General features: G+C 41.8%; 1 protein-coding gene and 1 non-coding gene across 2 annotated transcripts; both read right to left on the bottom strand.

Annotated features, from left to right (window-relative positions):
• Positions 1-4,419: 4,419 nt before the first annotated feature.
• Positions 4,420-16,416, bottom strand: LOC131938658 (uncharacterized). Its single transcript, XM_059296779.1, has 5 exons — positions 15,284-16,416; positions 13,849-14,069; positions 11,716-11,862; positions 6,089-7,101; positions 4,420-5,015 (listed from the first exon to the last, which is right to left on the bottom strand). Exons 1-4 carry the CDS (start codon positions 16,395-16,397, stop codon positions 6,091-6,093), a joined length of 2,493 nt encoding a protein of 830 aa, XP_059152762.1. The 5' UTR covers positions 16,398-16,416; the 3' UTR covers positions 4,420-5,015; positions 6,089-6,090.
• On the bottom strand, positions 4,603-4,674 carry Trnag-ucc (transfer RNA glycine (anticodon UCC)). The gene has a single exon. It is a non-coding gene; the product is annotated as a tRNA-Gly (tRNA).
• Positions 16,417-20,733: the final 4,317 nt, after the last annotated feature.

Here is a 20,733-nt window from a genome sequence, read left to right on the forward strand (position 1 = left end):
TGACGTCATTGTTGTGGGGAGGGGAGAAGAGATTAGTGGCCAGTGTTCTGAGACCCATGTGACCAGTGACCAGAAGGTGACCACTGACACCCAACCACTGACACCCCCACCACTGCCATATTGGATGTTGACACAATTGGCGCCACTTGCATGTGTGGTCTTCAGGTCTCGAAGTTCACCCAAGCGTGGCCGACACACCTGACTGAGCAGGAGCGTCGCTACAGTGGACAATGGTCACCCCCGGGCAGTAGGGCTATGGGGGACAATGATCCGTGTCTCGGGGGCTATAAATAGATCAATATGGCGCTGGCCACAGGTTAAAGACAACAACTCGAAGCAGACGAGAAGTGACGTCAGATTTCGTAGTCTACATACGGGTGAGGTGAACGGAAAAAAAGACAAACGAAAAATTATATAGGAAAAAAAATCACATAAATATAGTCACCAAAAAAAATCACAAAAATATTCTAAGAAATATTTTTTTTTTTAATGTTGATAATTGCAAAATTTTGGGTGTTTAATAATGTGCTTGGTAAATTTTTCGGTAGCATATTTGTAAACTTTGAAGCATTATGGTTTATAACAATAATAAGTTAAAATACTATTTTTACGGTGGAAAATTGTTATAAAATAAATTTAGGCTCATCATTGTGTTTGCATATGTTTTGCCGTCCCTTATCTTGGTCGACTTCTCTTCCATCGGCTTTGTCCGTCCATATTGTGTGTTATTGACGTTTTGCGTCAATGACAGCCTTTGTACCGTGTCGGCTTTCTCTTTTATCCTAGGCTTTGTTATGAAAAACGCGAGATAAATGTGGGCAGTACAGGTGGTTGAACCAAGGAATCGCCAACGGCAAAAACAAATATATACCAAACACAATGATGTGCCAAAATTTCTGTTGTAATTAGTTGTTCTACAGCGTATTTAACTAAATACGTAACAAAAGTTGAGGTTGCTGTGTAAATTACGTCATATTATTTATAATGCTTTTACGTGTATAAATATTCTACCAAAACAAAAACAACCCACACCATTACACACCCACAATTTTACAGTTCTTAAAATTTAAATCAAAATATTACTTTTAAGACTTTGGTGGCTTTTTTCTGTAACTTTATTTCTGTGACTTTTTTCTTTGGTTTTTTTCTTTCCTGTGACTTTTTTTTTCAGTTCACCTTGTTTTTGTGGGTTTTTATTTTGGGCGGGAAGGGGGGGGGGGGAGAACAGGCTTTTCTTGACAATTGTTTTGGTAAACATTTTGGTTAAATAAACATGCAATGACAAATTTAAAAAAAACTCGATTTAAAGACAGTGTGTGTATGTGTGCAAGTATGTGTGTTTGACTACATGCGTGTATGTGTGTGTGTTATGTTGGGTAGAGAGCAGAACAAAACGAGAATTTTAAATATATATTTTAGTTTCGACATTATGTTTTCCAAAAGTGCAATAATTCAATGTCATATAAACATTTTATCTGTGACGTATATTTCTCTGACTTTTTTCCGTTAAAAATTTTCATCCGTGACTTTTTTTTTTTCTGACTTTTTATTCCTATAAAATTTTCCTCTGAGACTTTTATTTCTGTGACTTTCTTCCTAGCAAAAACTGTGGCCTTTTTTCTGTATTTTTTTCCTGTGACTTTATTCCGTACACCGGTAAAGGAGTTGGGCTATTGCTGAGTTTATCGTCGTTTTTGGCAGCTGTTGACATGTAATGGTAAAACGGTCGAGGTATGTTTTAGATTGGTTTCTTCACTTACAAGTTGAGGATATTATACGGAGACTTAGCCAACGAATGTAGGCGCCATGATGCTCTTGGGGGAGTCCGGGGCAGTGTTTCTTCCAGGCATTTTTTCGGGGGGGGGGGGGAGCGGAGCCCCGAAGAGAGTCTACCCCCCTCCCGAACAAAATGGATTTACATAGAAGATATACTTCCCTCCCCCCCCCCCCCCCCCGGAAAATAAAAATCTGGAAGAAACACTGGCCCGGGGTGCTCCGGGTCAAAAACCACCGGGCCACCCAGTGAGCGGATCTCAAGTGTTAAAATAACCGCTAGAAAAATCCGGGTGAAAATATCTTTGATAAAAATGAGCACCAGAGTGTTGGAATGCAGAACAGTCGAGGGGAAATAACTCAATTAATGTGCACGCAAAATCATCTAACTAGGTTACATCCCTTAATTAATCGGTTTTATTGGTGAGGGGTGGTGGAGGGGTTGAGGAAGCTTGGCCCCTAGGGACTTATATATTACGAGCCGACCCGCAGCGTATCATACGCCGCTATTTAGTTGTTTTATTTTCTACTTTTCAGTAATTCATAATTTGTAAATTCGACAGTACCAATGCTGCCACTGAAAATATTTGCTTTAAAACACTAACCCCCCCCCCCCACTTCCCCTAACCCCCCCCCCCCCCCCCCGTGAAAGCAGCCTCCTCTTAGTTATTTCTTAGTTACCTCCTGTAAGTTTAAAATCGAACTAAATTATCTGCCCCTAATAGAAACCCGGCTGTACGTCTCTTCTATTGTAAACATTTAGCTTTGTAAAAATTTAGAGTGAACACCGCTCACCAGACAATGTTGGGGTGGGGTGGGGGGTGGTAGTGATAGTGATAGAGAGAAAGAGAGGGGACTGCAAGGAGGCGCTTGCAGCTTGTTTTCTAACTGATCCCAGAAGAGAATTATATATATAGATTATATTTATGTGTCAGAAAACTGCTGTATTTTACTCAAAAACTTATAAAATGTATAAAATGTATAAAATGTATAAAATGTATAAAATGTATAAAATGTATAGAATGTATAGAATGTATAAAATGTATAAAATGTATAAAATGTATAAAATGTATAAAATGTATAAAATGTATAAAATGTATAAAATGTATAAAATGTATACAATGTATACAATGTATAAAATGTATAAAATGTATAAAATGTATACAATGTATACAATGTATACAATGTATACAATGTATACAATGTATACAATGTATACAATGTATACAATGTATACAATGTATACAATGTATACAATGTATACAATGTATACAATGTATACAATGTATACAATGTATACAATGTATACAATGTATAAGATTTATAAAATTTATAAAATTTATAAAATTTATAAAATTTATAAAATTTATAAAATTCCTTTTAGTGTCCTAATTTCTATTTTTAATACAGGTTTTTTTTTTTACATTTTTTTAATCGTTAAAAAGCAAAACGTAGAAGTTTTTTAAATAGTTTTTGTGTGTCGTCAGGTGTGTCTGTCACGTGTGTCCGTCTATAGACAAGTCTCGTGCACACGGCGAGGGGATCATGAATCCTCATGACAATACCATGTGAACATCATGAGAATATAATATGAACATCATGAGAATACAATGTTAACATCATGAGAATATCACGTGAACATCATGAGAATACCATGTGAACATTATGAGAATATCATGTGAACATCATGAGAATACCATGTGAACATCATGAGCATATCATGTGAACATCATGTGAATACAATGTGAACATCATGAGAATATCATGAGAACATCATGAGAATATCATGTGAACATCATTAGAATACCATGTGAACATCATGAGAATATTATGTGAACATCATGAGAATACCATGAGAATACCATGTGAACATCATGTGAACATCATGAGAATATCATGTGAACATCAATAGAATATCATGTGAACATCATGTGAACATCATGTGAACATCATGAGAATATCATGTGAACATCAATAGAATATCATGTGAACATCATGTGAACATCATGTGAACATCATGTGAACATCATGTGAACATCATGTGAACAACATATGTTGAAACGTGTCACCAACGTGCTATTGGTGACAGCTATCAGTGTTTGTGTGTGTGTGTGTGTGTGTGTGTGTGTGTGTGTGTGTGTGTGTTCTCACACTTCAGGTTCAACTGTTGTAAGGTTGTTGCTTTTATCTTCGTTATTATTATGTTTGGCCCCATAAGATAATATCTGTATAGATTTCATTTTCATTAAGATATTAGCACTAGATACGTTTAAATTAATTGCTGGGAGGAGTAGGCCTTCGACGTTTTGAATGTTTTTTTTTTTTTTTACTTCTTTTGAATTTTTTTTTTCTAACTGAACTATCACCGATAAGGGGCATAGCTCCTCAATATTTCAGGGCGCATAACTCCGCCAGAATAGAAGTAACATGAATCCGCTAAACAAGTGAATAAATTATTGAAATAACTACACAATAACACGCATAAAATAAATACCAAAAGTATTGTAACCATGCTGAATAATTAACAGGTATTTTGAAATTGTTGACATAAAAATATACAAGAAAGTTTAGGGGAGATCACTCCCGGTTTTATATCACTGCTAAGCTAAGTACTGAAATAGAAAAAGAAAAAATACGTACTCTAGATACAAATATATTTCATTTATTTTCATTTCAATGCACTACAAAAATGTAAACACACCAAAACAAGATTACACAAATAATACGTGCGGCTGTAATGATGTGGTATCAGGTCACCAGATCACCAGATCACTGTGAGAAATACAGATTTGATCGACAACTGTTAAGGTATTATTTTAAAAAACAACTTGCGTCAGCCGGGAATCGAACCCGGATCGACTGCTTGGAAGGCAACCATGCTAACCTTTACACCACCGACGCGCTGTACCAAACTCACGTAGACAACAAGCAGTATGGGCCTACGGCAGACAGACACGCCGATCTCAGGTAAAGTTTGATTGAGGTCGGGGTGACCTCGGTAAGTTCAAGGTGATTGGCGATTGACCTGTCGGAACATACACGTTGAATATTTTTTTTTTAATTTTAAATGTGTGTTTTCTTTCCCCACAGCCACCTCCCTTACTTTACAACCCGACCCCGTGGTGGTAGGTCGGTGTGGTGGTGGTAGGTCGGTGTGGTGGTGTCTCACACATCCAAAAAAGCGACGCTAGGAAGAAATGGTTCCGCCTTTGACAACGACGTTCAGCCCGCATAGAATAGTGCTGAAATAGAAAGGTCAAAGTTCAAATATGGCCGCCCGTGTTATTGCAGAGTTAGTCAGCTAAACATAATACATACAACATACGATAACAACATAATACATACAACATACGATAACAACATAATACATACAACATACGATAACAACATAACAAGCAATACAACATACAACATACGATAACAACATAACAAGCAATACAACATACAACAACTGAACACATCCAATACAACACACAATAAGTCTAGTAAAACAAAGTGTGTAAATTACGTTTCATTGATAACATCAACTGGTAATAAAACAAATATAAAAAATATTTATAGAAACAAGCTTTGAAATGCACTGAAAATAAGAAAATAAAACTAATTTGTTGTCTCTCATAAAAGTTTTGTCGCTAAAATATGTAAAAGATTTCACCAGCGACCAAAGATTTTACTAACGAAAGCAAATGTATTTTATTTTCCTATTTTCAGTGCATTTAAAAGCTTGCTATTAGAAAGGTTTTTTATATTTGTTCTATTTTCTACTTCTGAGGGATTCCTAATTTATGAAGTCGACACAACTAAAATATTTGTTTTAAACAAATTCTGGAATTAAATAAAGAAATCTATCGAGTGATTTAATATTTTGTTATCTCCTCTTAGTGCCGAACCATTTCAATTAATTTTAATGACTAATTAAACATCTAATTAAATTTTTTTTTAAAAATAGATGGACTCGTATTGTCACTAGAGTGGATCGTATCTAGAAATCGCTGCATTAGAAGTGGGTCAGAATTGAGTTACAAATTTGCCACAAACCCACAAACAAAAAAAAAACAACATACAAACAAACATACGTTGTGAACTTAATAAAAGCTTGTAAAAAGCAACTGAATCAAGTAACGAAACCTACATCTAGCCTGAACTCCCTCCCCCCAACAAACCCCCCTCTAGCCTGACACCCCCCTCCCCCCAACAAACCCCCCTCTAGCCTGACACCCCCCCCCCCCCCCAACAAACCTACCTCTAGCCTGAACTCCCTCCCCCCAACAAAGCCCCCTCTAGCCTGACACCCCCCTCCCCCCAACAAACCTACCTCTAGTTCTGATCCCCTGGCTTAACCATGTCTGTTTTTAGCGCGGCACGAACTTCACCAAAGTCCGTCAAATGACAAATAAGCTCCTCCTCTTTACAAGCCTCGAACGAGCAGCGTTTGTCAGGGTCCTGTAGGATATCTAGCAGCTCTAGATGAGCCTCACTGACTTCTCTAATCTGTCGGAGACCCCGGAATATTTTGGCCGTGACCTTGTTCTGCCGGCTGGCCTGAAACTCCTTCAGCAGGTCCTCTAGCTGACGGCGTTTGGCGCCAACAATCTCCCCTCTCGTCTGCTCGCCTGCTGTAGCGTGGTCCACGAACGTGTTGACCTCAGCGATCAGACTGCTCTGCCGCTGCTCGAGGTACTGATGGAGCTCGCTAAACTTGGCGACGATTTCATTCGTCACTTCCTCTTTCATGTTCTCCATGGCAACCACTTCCTGCTCGTGTTTCTCCTTCTCGGCGGCCATCTTCTCGAGGGTCAGTTGGGCGCTTTTCTCAGCGGCGTCCATCAAGTCCGAGTAGCTTTTGAGTGCGGACTTGACGTCACAGATCACGTGACCTTTGTCCGTTGTGTGGTCGAGCACCGTACAGTCCCGACACACGGGCACGAAACATTTCTGGCAGAAAAAACTCAGGTACTGGAACTCGTGTTGGGGGCAGATGTTCTTCTGCTGATGTTTGATGTCGTCCACACAGTCTCTGATCTGGTTGACCTTGTGGTCGACCGGCAGCTTGCAGACGTCACCGCTCAGGTGGGTGACCGCCCGGCACATGGGGCAGTACAGGTCACCCCGACCTCCCGACTGGGTCACCAAGCACATCTGGCAGAAGGTGTGGTTGCAGGTGAGAAGCTTGGGCGAGCGATCTGATTGGTTGAACGGCTCTCCACATATGCTGCAGGTAAGGAAGGTCTCCTCCAGATCTTTGGACAGCGTCATTTCCGTGTGGGCGTTCAGCATTGGTCCCTCCATTGTTGGGGCAGGGTGGGGGGGGGGAGTGGGGGCGGTGTCCTGGAAGTAACCAAAATATTTCATTTAGACTTGGAGCATCTCTCGAAGGATGGTTTAATGATGGTATTGTTATTCTCAAAGGATGGTTAAATGATGGTATCATTATTCTCAAAGGATGGTACAATGATGGTATAATGGTACGCTATTATGAGAGTTTAATTAATTTTCACTTTTATCGTAATATTAATTAGCCAAATCATAAATATCACCCACTTGAACTTAACCCTAACTGTAACGCTAAACCTAACACTAACCTTAACACTAATCATAACGCTCACCCTAACACTAACTGTTACGCCAACATTGAATGAACCATTTTTATGACTTAATCCTAGAGCTAACCAATAAAAAACAACAAGGGATAACCTCTAACCAGGAATAACCTCTAAACAGGAATAACAAAAGATAGTAGCAGGTATGGGGTAGACCTTACCAAGACAGTGTGGAGACTGTCTAATGCCACACTCATACACATTCATACACACTCACACTCACTCACACACACTCATACACATTCATACACACTCATACACACTCATACACATTCATACACACTCACACTCACTCACACACACTCATACACACTCACACTCACTCACACACACTCATCCACACTCATACACACTCACACTCACTCACACACATTCATACACACTCATACACACTCACACTCACTCACACACATTCATACACATTCATACACACATTTACACATACATACACATACACAGACATTCACATGCATACAAAAACATACACACGTAAATACACACACAGACATACACCACACACATACACACAGACATACACCACACACATACACACAGACATACACCACACACACACAGAGACATACACCACACACATACACACAGACATACACCACACACACACAGAGACATACACCACACACACACACTGACATGCCCACATACTCAGACATTCACACGTTTAATTTTCAAGTTACCAAATAAAGTTTACTTACAGTAATGAATCAACGAATACAAAATCAGCTCCTAATCACACACACTTTTGTTGTGTCGTCTGCTGTTGTGTGGGGCAAGTGTGGGGGACCGAATGAACGAACCACTTTATGATTGCCGACCTCCACTACTGCACATGCGCAAATTACGTGTCAGCTGGGGTTTCTAGGAATCGACAGGTTTCGGTATGACGTCACAAAGCATTCGAGCCCGGCTTAACCCGTCTGCAACAGTGGAGTGGAGAGGGGGGGGGGGGTTGAAAAAATTCCCTTATTTAAATCAGTTCTAAAAAAAAATGTGCCGTATTTACGTTTAAGCAAAGCTAGTTACAGTTCTTTTTTTCGTCGGTATACTTTTTTACTTTCTGGTGTACAGAGTAGTGAGGAAGAATTATTATCGTTTGTCCGTCTGTCTGTCTGTCTGTCTGTCTGTCTGTCTGTCTGTCTGTCTGTCTGTCTGTCTGTCTGTCTGTCTGTCTGTCTGTCTGTCTGTCTGTCTGTCTGTCTGTCTGTCTGTCTGTCTGTCTGTCTGTCTGTCTGTCTGTCTGTCTGTCTGTCTGTCTGTCTGTCTGTCTGTCTGTCTGTCTGTCTGTCTGTCTGTCTGTCTGTCTGTCTGTCTGTCTGTCTGTCTGTCTGTCTGTCTGTCTGTCTGTCTGTCTGTCTGTCTGTCTGTCTGTCTGTCTGTCTGTCTGTCTGTCTGTCTGTCTGTCTGTCTGTCTGTCTGTCTGTCTGTCTGTCTGTCTGTCTGTCTGTCTGTCTGTCTGTCTGTCTGTCTGTCTGTCTGTCTGTCTGTCTGTCTGTCTGTCTGTCTGTCTGTCTGTCTGTCTGTCTGTCTGTCTGTCTGTCTGTCTGTCTGTCTGTCTGTCTGTCTGTCTGTCTGTCTGTCTGTCTGTCTGTCTGTCTGTCTGTCTGTCTGTCTGTCTGTCTGTCTGTCTGTCTGTCCGTCCGTCCGTCCGTCCGTCCGTCCGTCCGTCCGTCCGTCCGTCCGTCCGTCCGTCCGTCCGTCTGTCTGTCTAAACACTGTAAATTAAGTAACGTTTGAGTTACAATCCCATATCTCACCACCCCTGCCCCACATCTCACCACCCCTGTCCCACAACTCATCAATATGATGACAATTACATTTGGTGTCATTTAAGCAGACATTTACTACCCAGAGTGTTAACAACTACGACGAGCCTTAAGCAATCGCTTATTTTAATGAATGGATAAGTCTGTATTTACAGATCAAGGGGGACAACACATTTTTTTTTGTAGAGAAGTAAAATCTTCGTCCCATTTCTCCCCCCTCTTCCCCTCCCCCCCCCCCCCCCCCCCCACACACACACACTTACTCTACTTCCGGTTTCTCAAAAAAAAAACAATATTTCAACACCGTATAAATTTTAGTGGACGACATGTCACTTAAGTATTACATAACATGCGATGGTTTATATCGAATTTAAATTATTTTTTTTTGTAAAAGGAAGTGAGAGGCCTACTGTACTGTGTCATAGAGGTAACAGAAATGTCATATATAAGATTTTATCCTTGGATTACTTTAAATCTTTGAGTTACCGCTGATATCCTGAAGTGGTACTTAACTTTATTTCTGGTTTCTAAATTACCGGTAACAATACAACTGTTGTAGGTAGATGGAAGAAATTATTGGCGTAGCTAGAAGATCTTATTCGCTAATATTTGACAAATTTTGCTTTATTTCCGTTGACCGGAAGAAGTTTTTTTCGCTACTTCTGTTGTTTTTTTTTTTGTTTTTTTTTTGTAAGAATTTATTCACCTTGGTTCGTCTCTTTACCGTCCGCCCTGGGCGAAAACTTGCGAGCAAAATTTAGACCACTTCTACAATCGATTTCTTTCAAACTTTTTACTTTTTAGGTCTAAACTTGGGTGACAGTGTTTTGTGACGTCAAATGTTTAATACAATTTTTAAAACTTAATCAAAGTTTTCCTTAATCAAGCACTAATTTTCTGCCAGTATTATTCACACATCGTTTGCATTCATTTGGTGTGTAGCGAAGTCCTTTTTTCAACACAATTTAATAACTTAAAATACAGGATCGTTTAGGGGAGATATCTCCCGCTTTATTAAAAACAACAAAAATATGGCACTCACATTTAATATCTAGACTAGACAAACAAAATATGGCACTCACATTTAATATCTAGACTAGACAAACAAAATATGGCACTCACATTTAATATCTAGACTAGACAAACAAAATATGGCACTCACATGTAATATCTAGACAAACAAAATATGGCACTCACATTTAATATCTAGACAAACAAAATATGGCACTCACATGTAATATCTAGACAAACAAAATATGGCACTCACATTTAATATCTAGACAAACAAAATATGCAACCTGCAAAACATTTACATTTCATTAAAAAAAATGTCCACATTGTAAAGATTATCAATGAAGCTAAAATTTTCCTTCCATAGAGATAATGTGTCTTTTTATATAAAGGTTTCCATTGCATCATTACCATGGGTCTAGTTTTTTTAACATTATGTCAGTCAATAGGCATGAAAATTCTGTTATCATTCTAATATTTTTTTAAATCTTTAAAAAATATGGCATGCCAAAAAAAATTATTAACATTAGTAAAAATTAAAGCTGTTTATTAATATAACATCCCCAATCACCATAACACCCTGACTCTACTAATCAAAATTTAAAATAAAAGTGTTTGCTAAATTACTTTTATATTACTAGTAATTATTTAATTGACTATTTCTAGCCTTAATAAAATTTTGTAGTAAATTTGTATTATTACACAAATGTTTTAAAATATTCAATTTTGGTTGAAAATTGTGCTTTTTGGCAACACAAATTTGGAATCAGCTTTTCAAGCCTATTATCTAGCTCTTGTCAAAATGTTTGACACAATTTGATCACAGTTGCTTTAAAACTCACTCTTCTCAATGTTCGTGTCTGGTCAGTTTTGTAGTTCATTTCAGTGACCAGGGAAGTTGCGTCTATGCCAGTGTCCATTTGGACGAGTCCATTCAATGCCCATCTGGACGAGTCTATGCCAGTGTCCATGTGTGTCTACTGCAGGTGGTGCCGTATTATGGTGGGGTTGTAGACCAACCTGTGCCTGTGTGTCTACTGCAGGTGGTGCCGTATTATGGTGGGGTTGTAGACCAACCTGTGCCTGTGTGTCTACTGCAGGTGGTGCCGTATTATGGTGGGGTTGTAGACCAACCTGTGCCTGTGTGTCTACTGCAGGTGGTGCCGTATTATGGTGGGGTTGTAGATCAACCTGTGCCTGTGTGTCTACTGCAGGTGGTGCCGTATTATGGTAGGGTTGTAGACCAACCTGTGCCTGTGTGTCTACTGCAGGTGGTGCCGTATTATGGTGGGGTTGTAGACCAATCTGTGTCTGTGTGTCTACTGCAGGTGGTGCCGTATTATGGTAGGGTTGTAGACCAACCTGTGCCTGTGTGTCTACTGCAGGTGGTGCCGTATTATGGTGGGGTTGTAGACCAACCTGTGTCTGTGTGTCTACTGCAGGTGGTGCCGTATTATGGTGGGGTTGTAGACCAACCTGTGTCTGTGTGTCTACTGCAGGTGGTGCCGTATTATGGTGGGGTTGTAGATCAACCTTTGCCGGTGTGTCTACTGCAGATGGTGCCGTAATATGGTAGGGTTGTAGACCAACCTGTGCCGGTGTGTCTGAGGGCCAGCCTCGGGTCTCAGGGCAGCTGGTGCTGACCCCCGGGCCAGCGGGTTCACACCTTCTGGGGTCTGACCAAACAACATGGACACCTGGGGCGGGAGAAACAAACAAGATATATGACCTTCAGACGTGTGACCTTCAGTCAAGAGTTTTTAAGACATTTTAGCTTTGTGACCTATAAGCGTTGGGTTTATGACTTTTGGGCATGCGAACCTCGAACATTAGCACTGGAGGTGTACATTAGGAATGTGACCTTTGGAAATAAACATAGGGCATGTGACCTCGACTTTTGGAAATAAACTTTGAGAATGTGACTTTTGGAAATAAACATTGGGAATGTGACCTATCGAAATAAACATTGGGAATGTGACCTTTGGAAAGAAACATTGGGAATGTGACCTTTGGAAATAAACATTGGGAATGTGACCTTTGGAAAGAAACATTGGGAATGTGACCTTTGGAAATAAACATTGGGAATGTGACCTTTGGAAAGAAACATTGGGAATGTGACCTTTGGAAATAAACATTAGGAATGTGACCTTTGGAAATAAACATTAGGAATGTGACCTTTGGAAATAAACATTAGGAATGTGACCTTTGGAAATACACATTGGGAATGTGACCTTTGGAAATAAACATTGGGAATGTGACCTTTGGAAATAAACATTGGGAATGTGACCTTTGGAAATAAACATTACGAATGTGACCTTTGGAAAGAAACATTGGGAATGTGACCTTTGGAAATAAACATTGGGAATGTGACCTTTGGAAAGAAACATTGGGAATGTGACCTTTGGAAATAAACATTGGGAATGTGACCTTTGGAAATAAACATTGGGAATGTGACCTTTGGAAATAAACATAGGGCATGTGACCTCGACTTTTGGAAATAAACATTGAGAATGTGACTTTTGGAAATAAACATTGGGAATGTGACCTATCGAAATAAACATTGGGAATGTGACCTTTGGAAATAAACATTGGAAATGTGACCTTTGGAAATAAACATTGGGAATGTGACCTTTGGAAATAAACATTGGGAATGTGACCTTTGGAAATAAACATTGGGAATGTGACCTTTGGAAATAAACATTGGGAATGTGACCTTTGGAAATAAACATTACGAATGTGACCTTTGGAAAGAAACATTGGGAATGTGACCTTTGGAAATAAACATTGGGAATGTGACCTTTGGAAAGAAACATTGGGAATGTGACCTTTGGAAATAAACATTGGGAATGTGACCTTTGGAAATAAACATTGGGAATGTTACCTTTGGAAATAAACATTACGAATGTGACCTTTGGAAAGAAACATTGGGAATGTGACCTTTAGAAATAAACATTGGGAATGTGACCTTTGGAAAGAAACATTGGGAATGTGACCTTTGGAAATAAACATTGGGAATGTGACCTTTGGAAATAAACATTGGGAATGTGACCTTTGGAAATAAACATTGGGAATGTGACCTTTGGAAATAAACATTGGGAATGTGACCTTTGGAAATAAACATTGGGAATGTGACCTTTGGAAATAAACATTGGGAATGTGACCTTTGGAAATAAACATTGGGAATGTGACCTTTGGAAATAAACATTAGGAATGTGACCTTTGGAAATAAACATTAGGAATGTGACCTTTGGAAATAAACATTAGGAATGTGACCTTTGGAAATACACATTGGGAATGTGACCTTTGGAAATAAACATTGGGAATGTGACCTTTGGAAATAAACATTGGGAATGTGGCCTTTGGAAATAAACATTAGGAATGTGACCTTTGGAAATACACATTGGGAATGTGACCTTTGGAAATAAACATTGGGAATGTGACCTTTGGAAATAAACATTGGGAATGTGACTTTACTCGTCAACATTCGACCTGTGACCTTTTAGACACGAGCAATGGACATGTGGCTGTATAGACGTGTCATGAGGACATTCGATAATGTAAACATTGTTTACATGGGGAACGTAGATGTAGTTTGATAGAGTTGGTGTCACGTGATTTACAAGGGTGCAGTGGGCTATGAAGTCAAATTGAGATAAACCGCGCATGCACTATCCACCTCTTACCTGTGAACTGTTGGTGTCACGTGGTCGCCTCCCGTGTCTCGTGCTTCGTCTGGCAGAGTTTCGTCCCTCCTCCCTCCTCCCGCCCTCGTCGTCTGCCGTGAGTATTTGGCTGCTAAACAGCTCGGCCAGGATGCTGCCTGGTAAGAACCGCTCGTGGTAGTCCAAGTCTTCATCGTCATCATCCGGGTCATCACCCGTCATTGGATGACTCGCTTGACGATCTGGGTAACACAAGCATACAACAAAAACTGTTCAAATCTAATGCTAAAACTGGGTAACACAAGCATACAACAAAAACTTTTCAAATCTAATGCTAAAACTGGGTAACACAAGCATACAACAAAAACTTTTCAGATCTAATGCTAAAACTGGGTAACACAAGCATACAACAAAAACTTTTCAAATCTAATGCTAAAACTGGGTAACACAAGCATACAACTAAAACTTTTCAGATCTAATGCTAAAACTGGGTAACACAATCATACAACAAAAACTTTTCTAATCTAATGCTAAAAACTTGGCTCTATCTGATGATAACCTATATTGGAGACATTTTATTGAGCTAAACACTGAGACAATCTAGCTACAGTGACCGCTGTGACCTGACATAGTTCAAGTAACAAAACAAGCAGCTACCAGGTTGTGATGAGGTCAAGCAGAAGACAGCAGAAACAGAGCATAACGTAGTCAGGTGGACCAACAGAATTGCAGGAGATGACGTGTCAAATGACCACTGAAGCGTGGGTTGGAGATAGGTAGCGCTAGAGGAAAGGTATAGGAGTTAGAATGTGGATAGTGTTAGAGGTGGTCATGGGAGCGTGTAGGGAGAAGTCTAGTGTTAGTTGTAGTTAGATAGTGTTAGTAGATAGTTATATGTAAGACGTAGTTGTGGTAGGAGACGATGTCAAGTGTAAATAAACAACTGTATTATATTTAATTGGGCCTTTTGTGTTGATTCCATACTGTACCGGGCGTACATAAGAAGAGGCGACCCACGAAGGCAGAATATTTACCGTATGTTTATTACAGTTATATATAGAATCAAACTTTCTGCAGCCTTGCATCACATTTGGTGGTAGAACTGTCACTATCACATTTGGTTGCAGTGTTTCTTCCAGATTTTTTTCTCCGGGGGGGGGGGGGGGCACTTGATATTTTCGGGGGGGGGGGGGGGGGGGCGGCCAACATTCTCCGGGGGGAGGGGCGGACAATAGTAAAAGTATATTTATTTGTGCTATATAAATTCCATCTCGTTCGGGGGGGGGGGGGGGGGTAGACTTTCTTCGGGGGAGGGGGGCTAAGCCCCCCCCCCCCCCCCCGAAGAGATGCCTGGAAGAAAATCTCTGTTTGGTAGAGCAGCGGTTTCTTCAACCTGTACCCTCACAACTTGTGGTTCTTCACCCCACAATCACACACACAGACAACAATTACTCACCTATCTCAGGACTAAAAAGCTCCCTGTACCTCTGACGCTCCCTCTCCTGCTCCTGCTCCAAGTCCTGCAGCTCCTTAACGCTGACCGTCAGCTTCAGGCCGGGGTCAGCCCTGCTCCTCACCTCCCCAAGGCCACTCAAGTCAGAGAGAAAAGTGCCCTCGTTCACAGCCTCGAACTCGCACGACTGAAAGAGTTCCGTGTCGTCTTTAGTGGCCGACTCCTTGAAAACATCTTCTCTGTCTTTGATCTGCTGACAGATGCTTAAGATTTTGCGGATGTCGTTGCTTGATTTGGACGCTTTCAACAGATCGTACAACTTTTGGAGTTCTGTCCCATGGCCACAGATGTTAGCAAACTGGTTGTTGATTTTAGTTTTGTGTTCCTTGATGATCTGGCTGATGGTGGCGTTGAGGTACTCCTGTCTCTTGTCTAGCAGCAGCTTGTACTCGATGAAGTTCTCGCGGACCTGCTGCTTGAGCTTCCTCTCCAGCATGTCCAGCCGCTTGGAGGCGTTGCCCAGGTGGTCAGACCTTCGCTTCATCTTCTCCAGGTACTGCTTGCTTCTGTTCTCAACGTCCGTGAACACGGCGGAGTTCTCTCGCATGGCGTCTGCCAAGTCTATGATGACGTGACCATCTGTCTCCTTATGGTCGAGGACGGTGCAGTCCCGACAGATGGGCGTCATGCACTTCTTGCAGAAGAAGTTCAGAGGCTGACTCTCGTGTTTGGCGCACAGGTTCGACGTCTTGGCCATGGCCTGCGAGATGAAGTCCGTCATCTGGAATATTCTGTGGTCGTTGGGCAGCTCTGTGATGTCGTCACGCTGCAGGTGTATCTCCACACGACATGTCGGGCACTTGAGCAGCCCGTCCATCTGTCGCAGACGATACACCCACTCGGTGTTCTCGGGCTGTCCGTTGGCGTGGTCGTATATCTGGGTCAAGCACGTGGTGCAGAATGTGTGGTTACACGGGAGGGACTTGGGCGTGTGCTCCGCCTGGTCGAACTTCTCGTGGCACACCCCACAGCGCAGGAACCTCTCCTCGAAGGCAGCCTCGTCCACCAGGAAGCTTCGACTCCCCTCGGGCGTGTTCGCTGTGTCACCTGATGCCATGGGTCTGGGATGGGGCTGAGGGGGGGGTCTGGGCAGGGGGGGGGGTCTGGGCAGGAGCTGAGGGGGGGGGGGGGTCTGGGCAGGAGCTGAGGGGGGCTCTGGTGCAGAAGCCTTCTACACACGGCGTTGGCGCTGAGAGGGGGCCTGAGATGTAGAAGTAATACATTCAGATAACTGTGCAGCGAATGACTAAATTTTCTACATAAATCTAAGTGGAATATCTCTGGATACCAGAGAAATTCCTGTAGCATTTATTCTAAACGTTTTTTTTTTTTCCAAATAGCAATGAGAAAAAATAAAATATTATTAATACTAAATATTTGTTTCAAGACCTGGTAAACCACGCCTTTGCAAAAAGTGTGTGACTTTTCCACTCTGGCAATGTACGTGTAAATAGCAGGTTGTAAAGTTATTGATAAAATGTTATCAAATAGTAAAAGTGGAAGTAGAATGCAACGAGTTAAATGAAACAAAAAAGTTAGCAGCTTAGATCTTAGTCTGATAAATATATTATTAGAATCCAGGGGCGTAGCGAGGGGGGGGGGGGGCGGGGGGTGCGGACCGCACCGGGTGACACCATTTAGGGGGGTGACACCAAGGCAAAAAACAGCAAAATATATAGAGAAAAACTCGAGGGGGGTGCAAATCGAAAGTTTGAGGGGGGGGGGGGGGGTGCAAATCGAAAGTTTGAATGGGGGGTGCAAATCGAAAACTTGAAAGTTTGTCCCTGGGAAGGGTCTCTATGCCTCTGGGGGGGGGGGGGGGTGACACCATTAAGTGCCGCACCGGGTGACACCCGACCTCGCTACGCCACTGTTAGAATCATAAATCTTCATAAAACGTAAAAATAATTTCATAAGCATTATGTATGTCAATTGTATTATTGGAATCATAAATCTTCATAAAACGTAAAAAATAATTTCATAAGCATTATGTATGTCAATTGTATCGAGAGATAGGACGACCATTTTGTTGTTTATTTATTTTATTCATTAAACTTCCACGTTCCAAAAATGTTTTGATGGAAATATAGCAAAAATGTCTCTAGTCTTTTATTTTTGACGAGAATACGTGTTCTACAACCTCACATCAGTCTCTAAAACCACGTGATACTCCCTAAAAGTTTTAAAAATGCATATTTTGTAATATTAAATGTGGGTCGATGTTTATGGGGAAGGGGGGGTTGCTACACCAAATGATTATATAATTAGAAATGTTGTGGTGTAGGATTAATGATAGGGTTTGGGATATATTTTTAGATTAGTAATATGAATAGGATATGAATGATTATAAGGATAAGGGTACGAGTGTGTGTAAAAATAAAAATAATAAGCGTGAAGAAATGGATATGGATAAATGGATAGCGATATGGACATGGCTGTGGCTGGGGATGGGGATAGGGATGGGGATAGGGATGGGGATAAGTGGATGGGGTTTAAGGCCTAGCCGATAGGGATGGTGGATTCACATATTTAGTTTACAGCCGTGTGGAACGTCTAGGTCTTTAAATCATGCATCCATCGATCGATTTTCTAGGTACAGAGTGTTGTCTTTTTGATTGGTGCTACCACCGCATGTGTGGGTTGTTTTCAAAGATGTGGTTTGATGTGGTTAGGTTTAACAGAGATTCAAAGATGTGTTTCGGTTTAACTGAGGCTCGAAGATGAAGTTTGGTTAAACTGAGATTTAAAGATGTGGTTTGGTTTAACCGAGATAGTCTTGTGTGTTAACGTCTTATTGATTTGCTAATCGATCGATTGAAATGTGTTCACTGGTTGGCACATTTTGCTAATGTGTCGTACACGACATACATGTTATATATGACACACACACATGACATACATGTCATATGTGACACGCATCTGACATACATGTCATATATAACACACACATGACTTACATGTCATAATTACCATTACTAATCAGTAAGCAATAACCACATGTTTCTGTAGTGGTTTAGTCTTCATTATGCTATAGCGCTTAAACTAACCCTGCCATTAAACCCTGCCATTAACCTGCCATTAACCTGCCACTAACCCTGCCACTAACCCTGCCACTAACCTGCCACTAACCCTGCCACTAACCCTGCCACTAACCCTGCCACTAACCCTGCCACTAACCCTGCCACTAATCCTCAATACACTCAAGTCAGCTGTAGACGATGACAAAGTGTGTTTGATATTTTTAGGAACATGCCCAGCTTAAAGTAAATAGGAAATCTTACATGACTGAGTCGATTTATACATTCACATGTACACATGTATCTGTACACAAACATATTCACAGGAACACAAACACATACAGGTGTACACAAACACATTCAAGTGTACACAAACACACATACAGGTGTACACAAACATATTCACAGGTACACAAACACATTCAGGTGTACACAAACATGTTCACAGGTACACAAACACATACAGGTGTACAGGTGTACAGAAACACGTACAGGTGTACAGGTGTACAGAAACACATACAGGTGTACACAAACACATTCAGGTGTACACAAACACATACAGGTGTACACAAACACACATACAGATGTACACAAACACATACAGGTGTGCACAAACACACATTCAGGTGTACAGAAACACATTCAGGTGTACACAAAAACACATTCAGGTGTACACAAACACATTCAGGTGTACACAAACACATACAGATGTACACAAACACACATCCAGGTGTACGCAAACACATTCCCCACACACACCCACGAAACACACATTCACGATACACTCACCACACATTCGCCACACACATATACAACAAGCGGGTGGGGAAACAAACATGACCTTACCTGGCAGGTGTTTGCCGATCACAGACGTTACACAACGGTCACCACTGCCTAATGCTTGAAACAGAACAGCTAAGACAAACTAGCAATCAGACGTCAAGACACACACTGCCGCCTGCACTATCGATATCTCCGTGTTTCTCGATCGATCACTAACTTATATAGATCGACCAGATATATATTGATCGACCTGACAAAGACCGTCTGGCACTTGTATTTTTAGTAACGCTATCATTTGTTTACTTCCGTTTGTGTGTACGGCTAAACCTTTTGATTGCGGGTGCTAGGGAACAGCGGGTCAGTACCTAGTCTCTGTGACGTCACAGTGGGGATGGTAAACGTCCATCTGGTCAGTTGGGCGACCACCAGTTGTCATTAGGACGACATTTTATTTTAGAATAACAAACGTGATCAGACACGTCCTGGCTGGATCGATATTGATCTAGTGCAACTAACCACAACAAACCAATCAATACCGACACAGCTGACCTACATTTGGTGCCAGGCTGGTGGGACAGACGGGAGGTCTGTGACGTCACGTCAGGTGGTAATTCTGTTAAGTCGTGTGTAGAGTGACTCATAAGTCCAAATTTGTATTTTCTTGAGTGACTGTCACATCAACATCATCATTCACACAACACTAGACAGACTGGGTTGTTGAACCACAACATCAAAGTCTTAATTCATAGGATAGTTCAGGCGTAGGGGTCTGACAGACGGACAGAGGGGTCTGACAGATGGACAGAGGGGTCTGACAGACGGACAGAGGGGTCTGACAGATGGACATGTCTGACAGATGGACAGAGGGGTTGGACAGAGGGGTTGGACAGATGGACAGAGGGGTCTGACAGATGGGTCTGACAGATGGACAGAGGGTCTGACAGATGGGTCTGACAGATGGACAGAGGGTCTGACAGATGGACAGAGGGGTCTGACAGATGGACAGAGGGGTCTGACAGATGGACAGAAGGGTCTGACAGATGGACAGAGGGGTCTGACAGATGGAGAGAGGGGTCTGACAGATGGACAGAAGGGTCTGACAGATGGACAGAGGGGTCTGACAGATGGAGAGAGGGGTCTGACAGATGGACAGAGGGGTCTGACAGATGGGTCTGACAGATGGACAGAGGGTCTGACAGACGGACAGAGGGGTCTGACAGATGGACAGAGGGGTCTGACAGATGGACAGGAGGGTCTGACAGATGGACAGAGGGGTCTGACAGATGGAGAGAGGGGTCTGACAGATGGACAGAAGGGTCTGACAGATGGACAGAGGGGTCTGACAGATGGGTCTGACAGATGGACAGAGGGGTCTGACAGATGGACAGAGGGTCTGACAGATGGACAGTGGGGTCTGACAGATGGACAGAGGGGTCTGACAGATGGATAGAGGGGTCTGACAGATGGACAGAGGGGTCTGACCGATGGACAGAGGGGTCTGACAGGGATAGAGGGGTCTGACAGATGGACAGAGGGGTTGGACAGATGGACAGAGGGGTCTGACAGATGGACAGAGGGGTTGGACAGATGGAC

Source organism: Physella acuta, unplaced genomic scaffold (genome assembly GCF_028476545.2).
Source record: "Physella acuta isolate Inbredline_101_S28 unplaced genomic scaffold, ASM2847654v3 ptg000017l, whole genome shotgun sequence".
Taxonomy (NCBI): domain Eukaryota; kingdom Metazoa; phylum Mollusca; class Gastropoda; family Physidae; genus Physella; species Physella acuta.

Excerpts from the sequence above, each read along its gene's own strand:
- LOC131938658 (XM_059296779.1), bottom strand. The coding sequence starts at position 16,397 with ATGGCATCAGGTGACACAGCGAACACGCCCGAGGGGAGTCGAAGCTTC. Across the intron at positions 11,863-13,848 it reads GTGACACCAACAGTTCACAG|GTGTCCATGTTGTTTGGTCA; the intron begins GTAAGAGGTGGA and ends CTCCCGCCCCAG. Across the intron at positions 7,102-11,715 it reads TATTACGGCACCATCTGCAG|GACACCGCCCCCACTCCCCC; the intron begins TAGACACACCGG and ends GGTTACTTCCAG.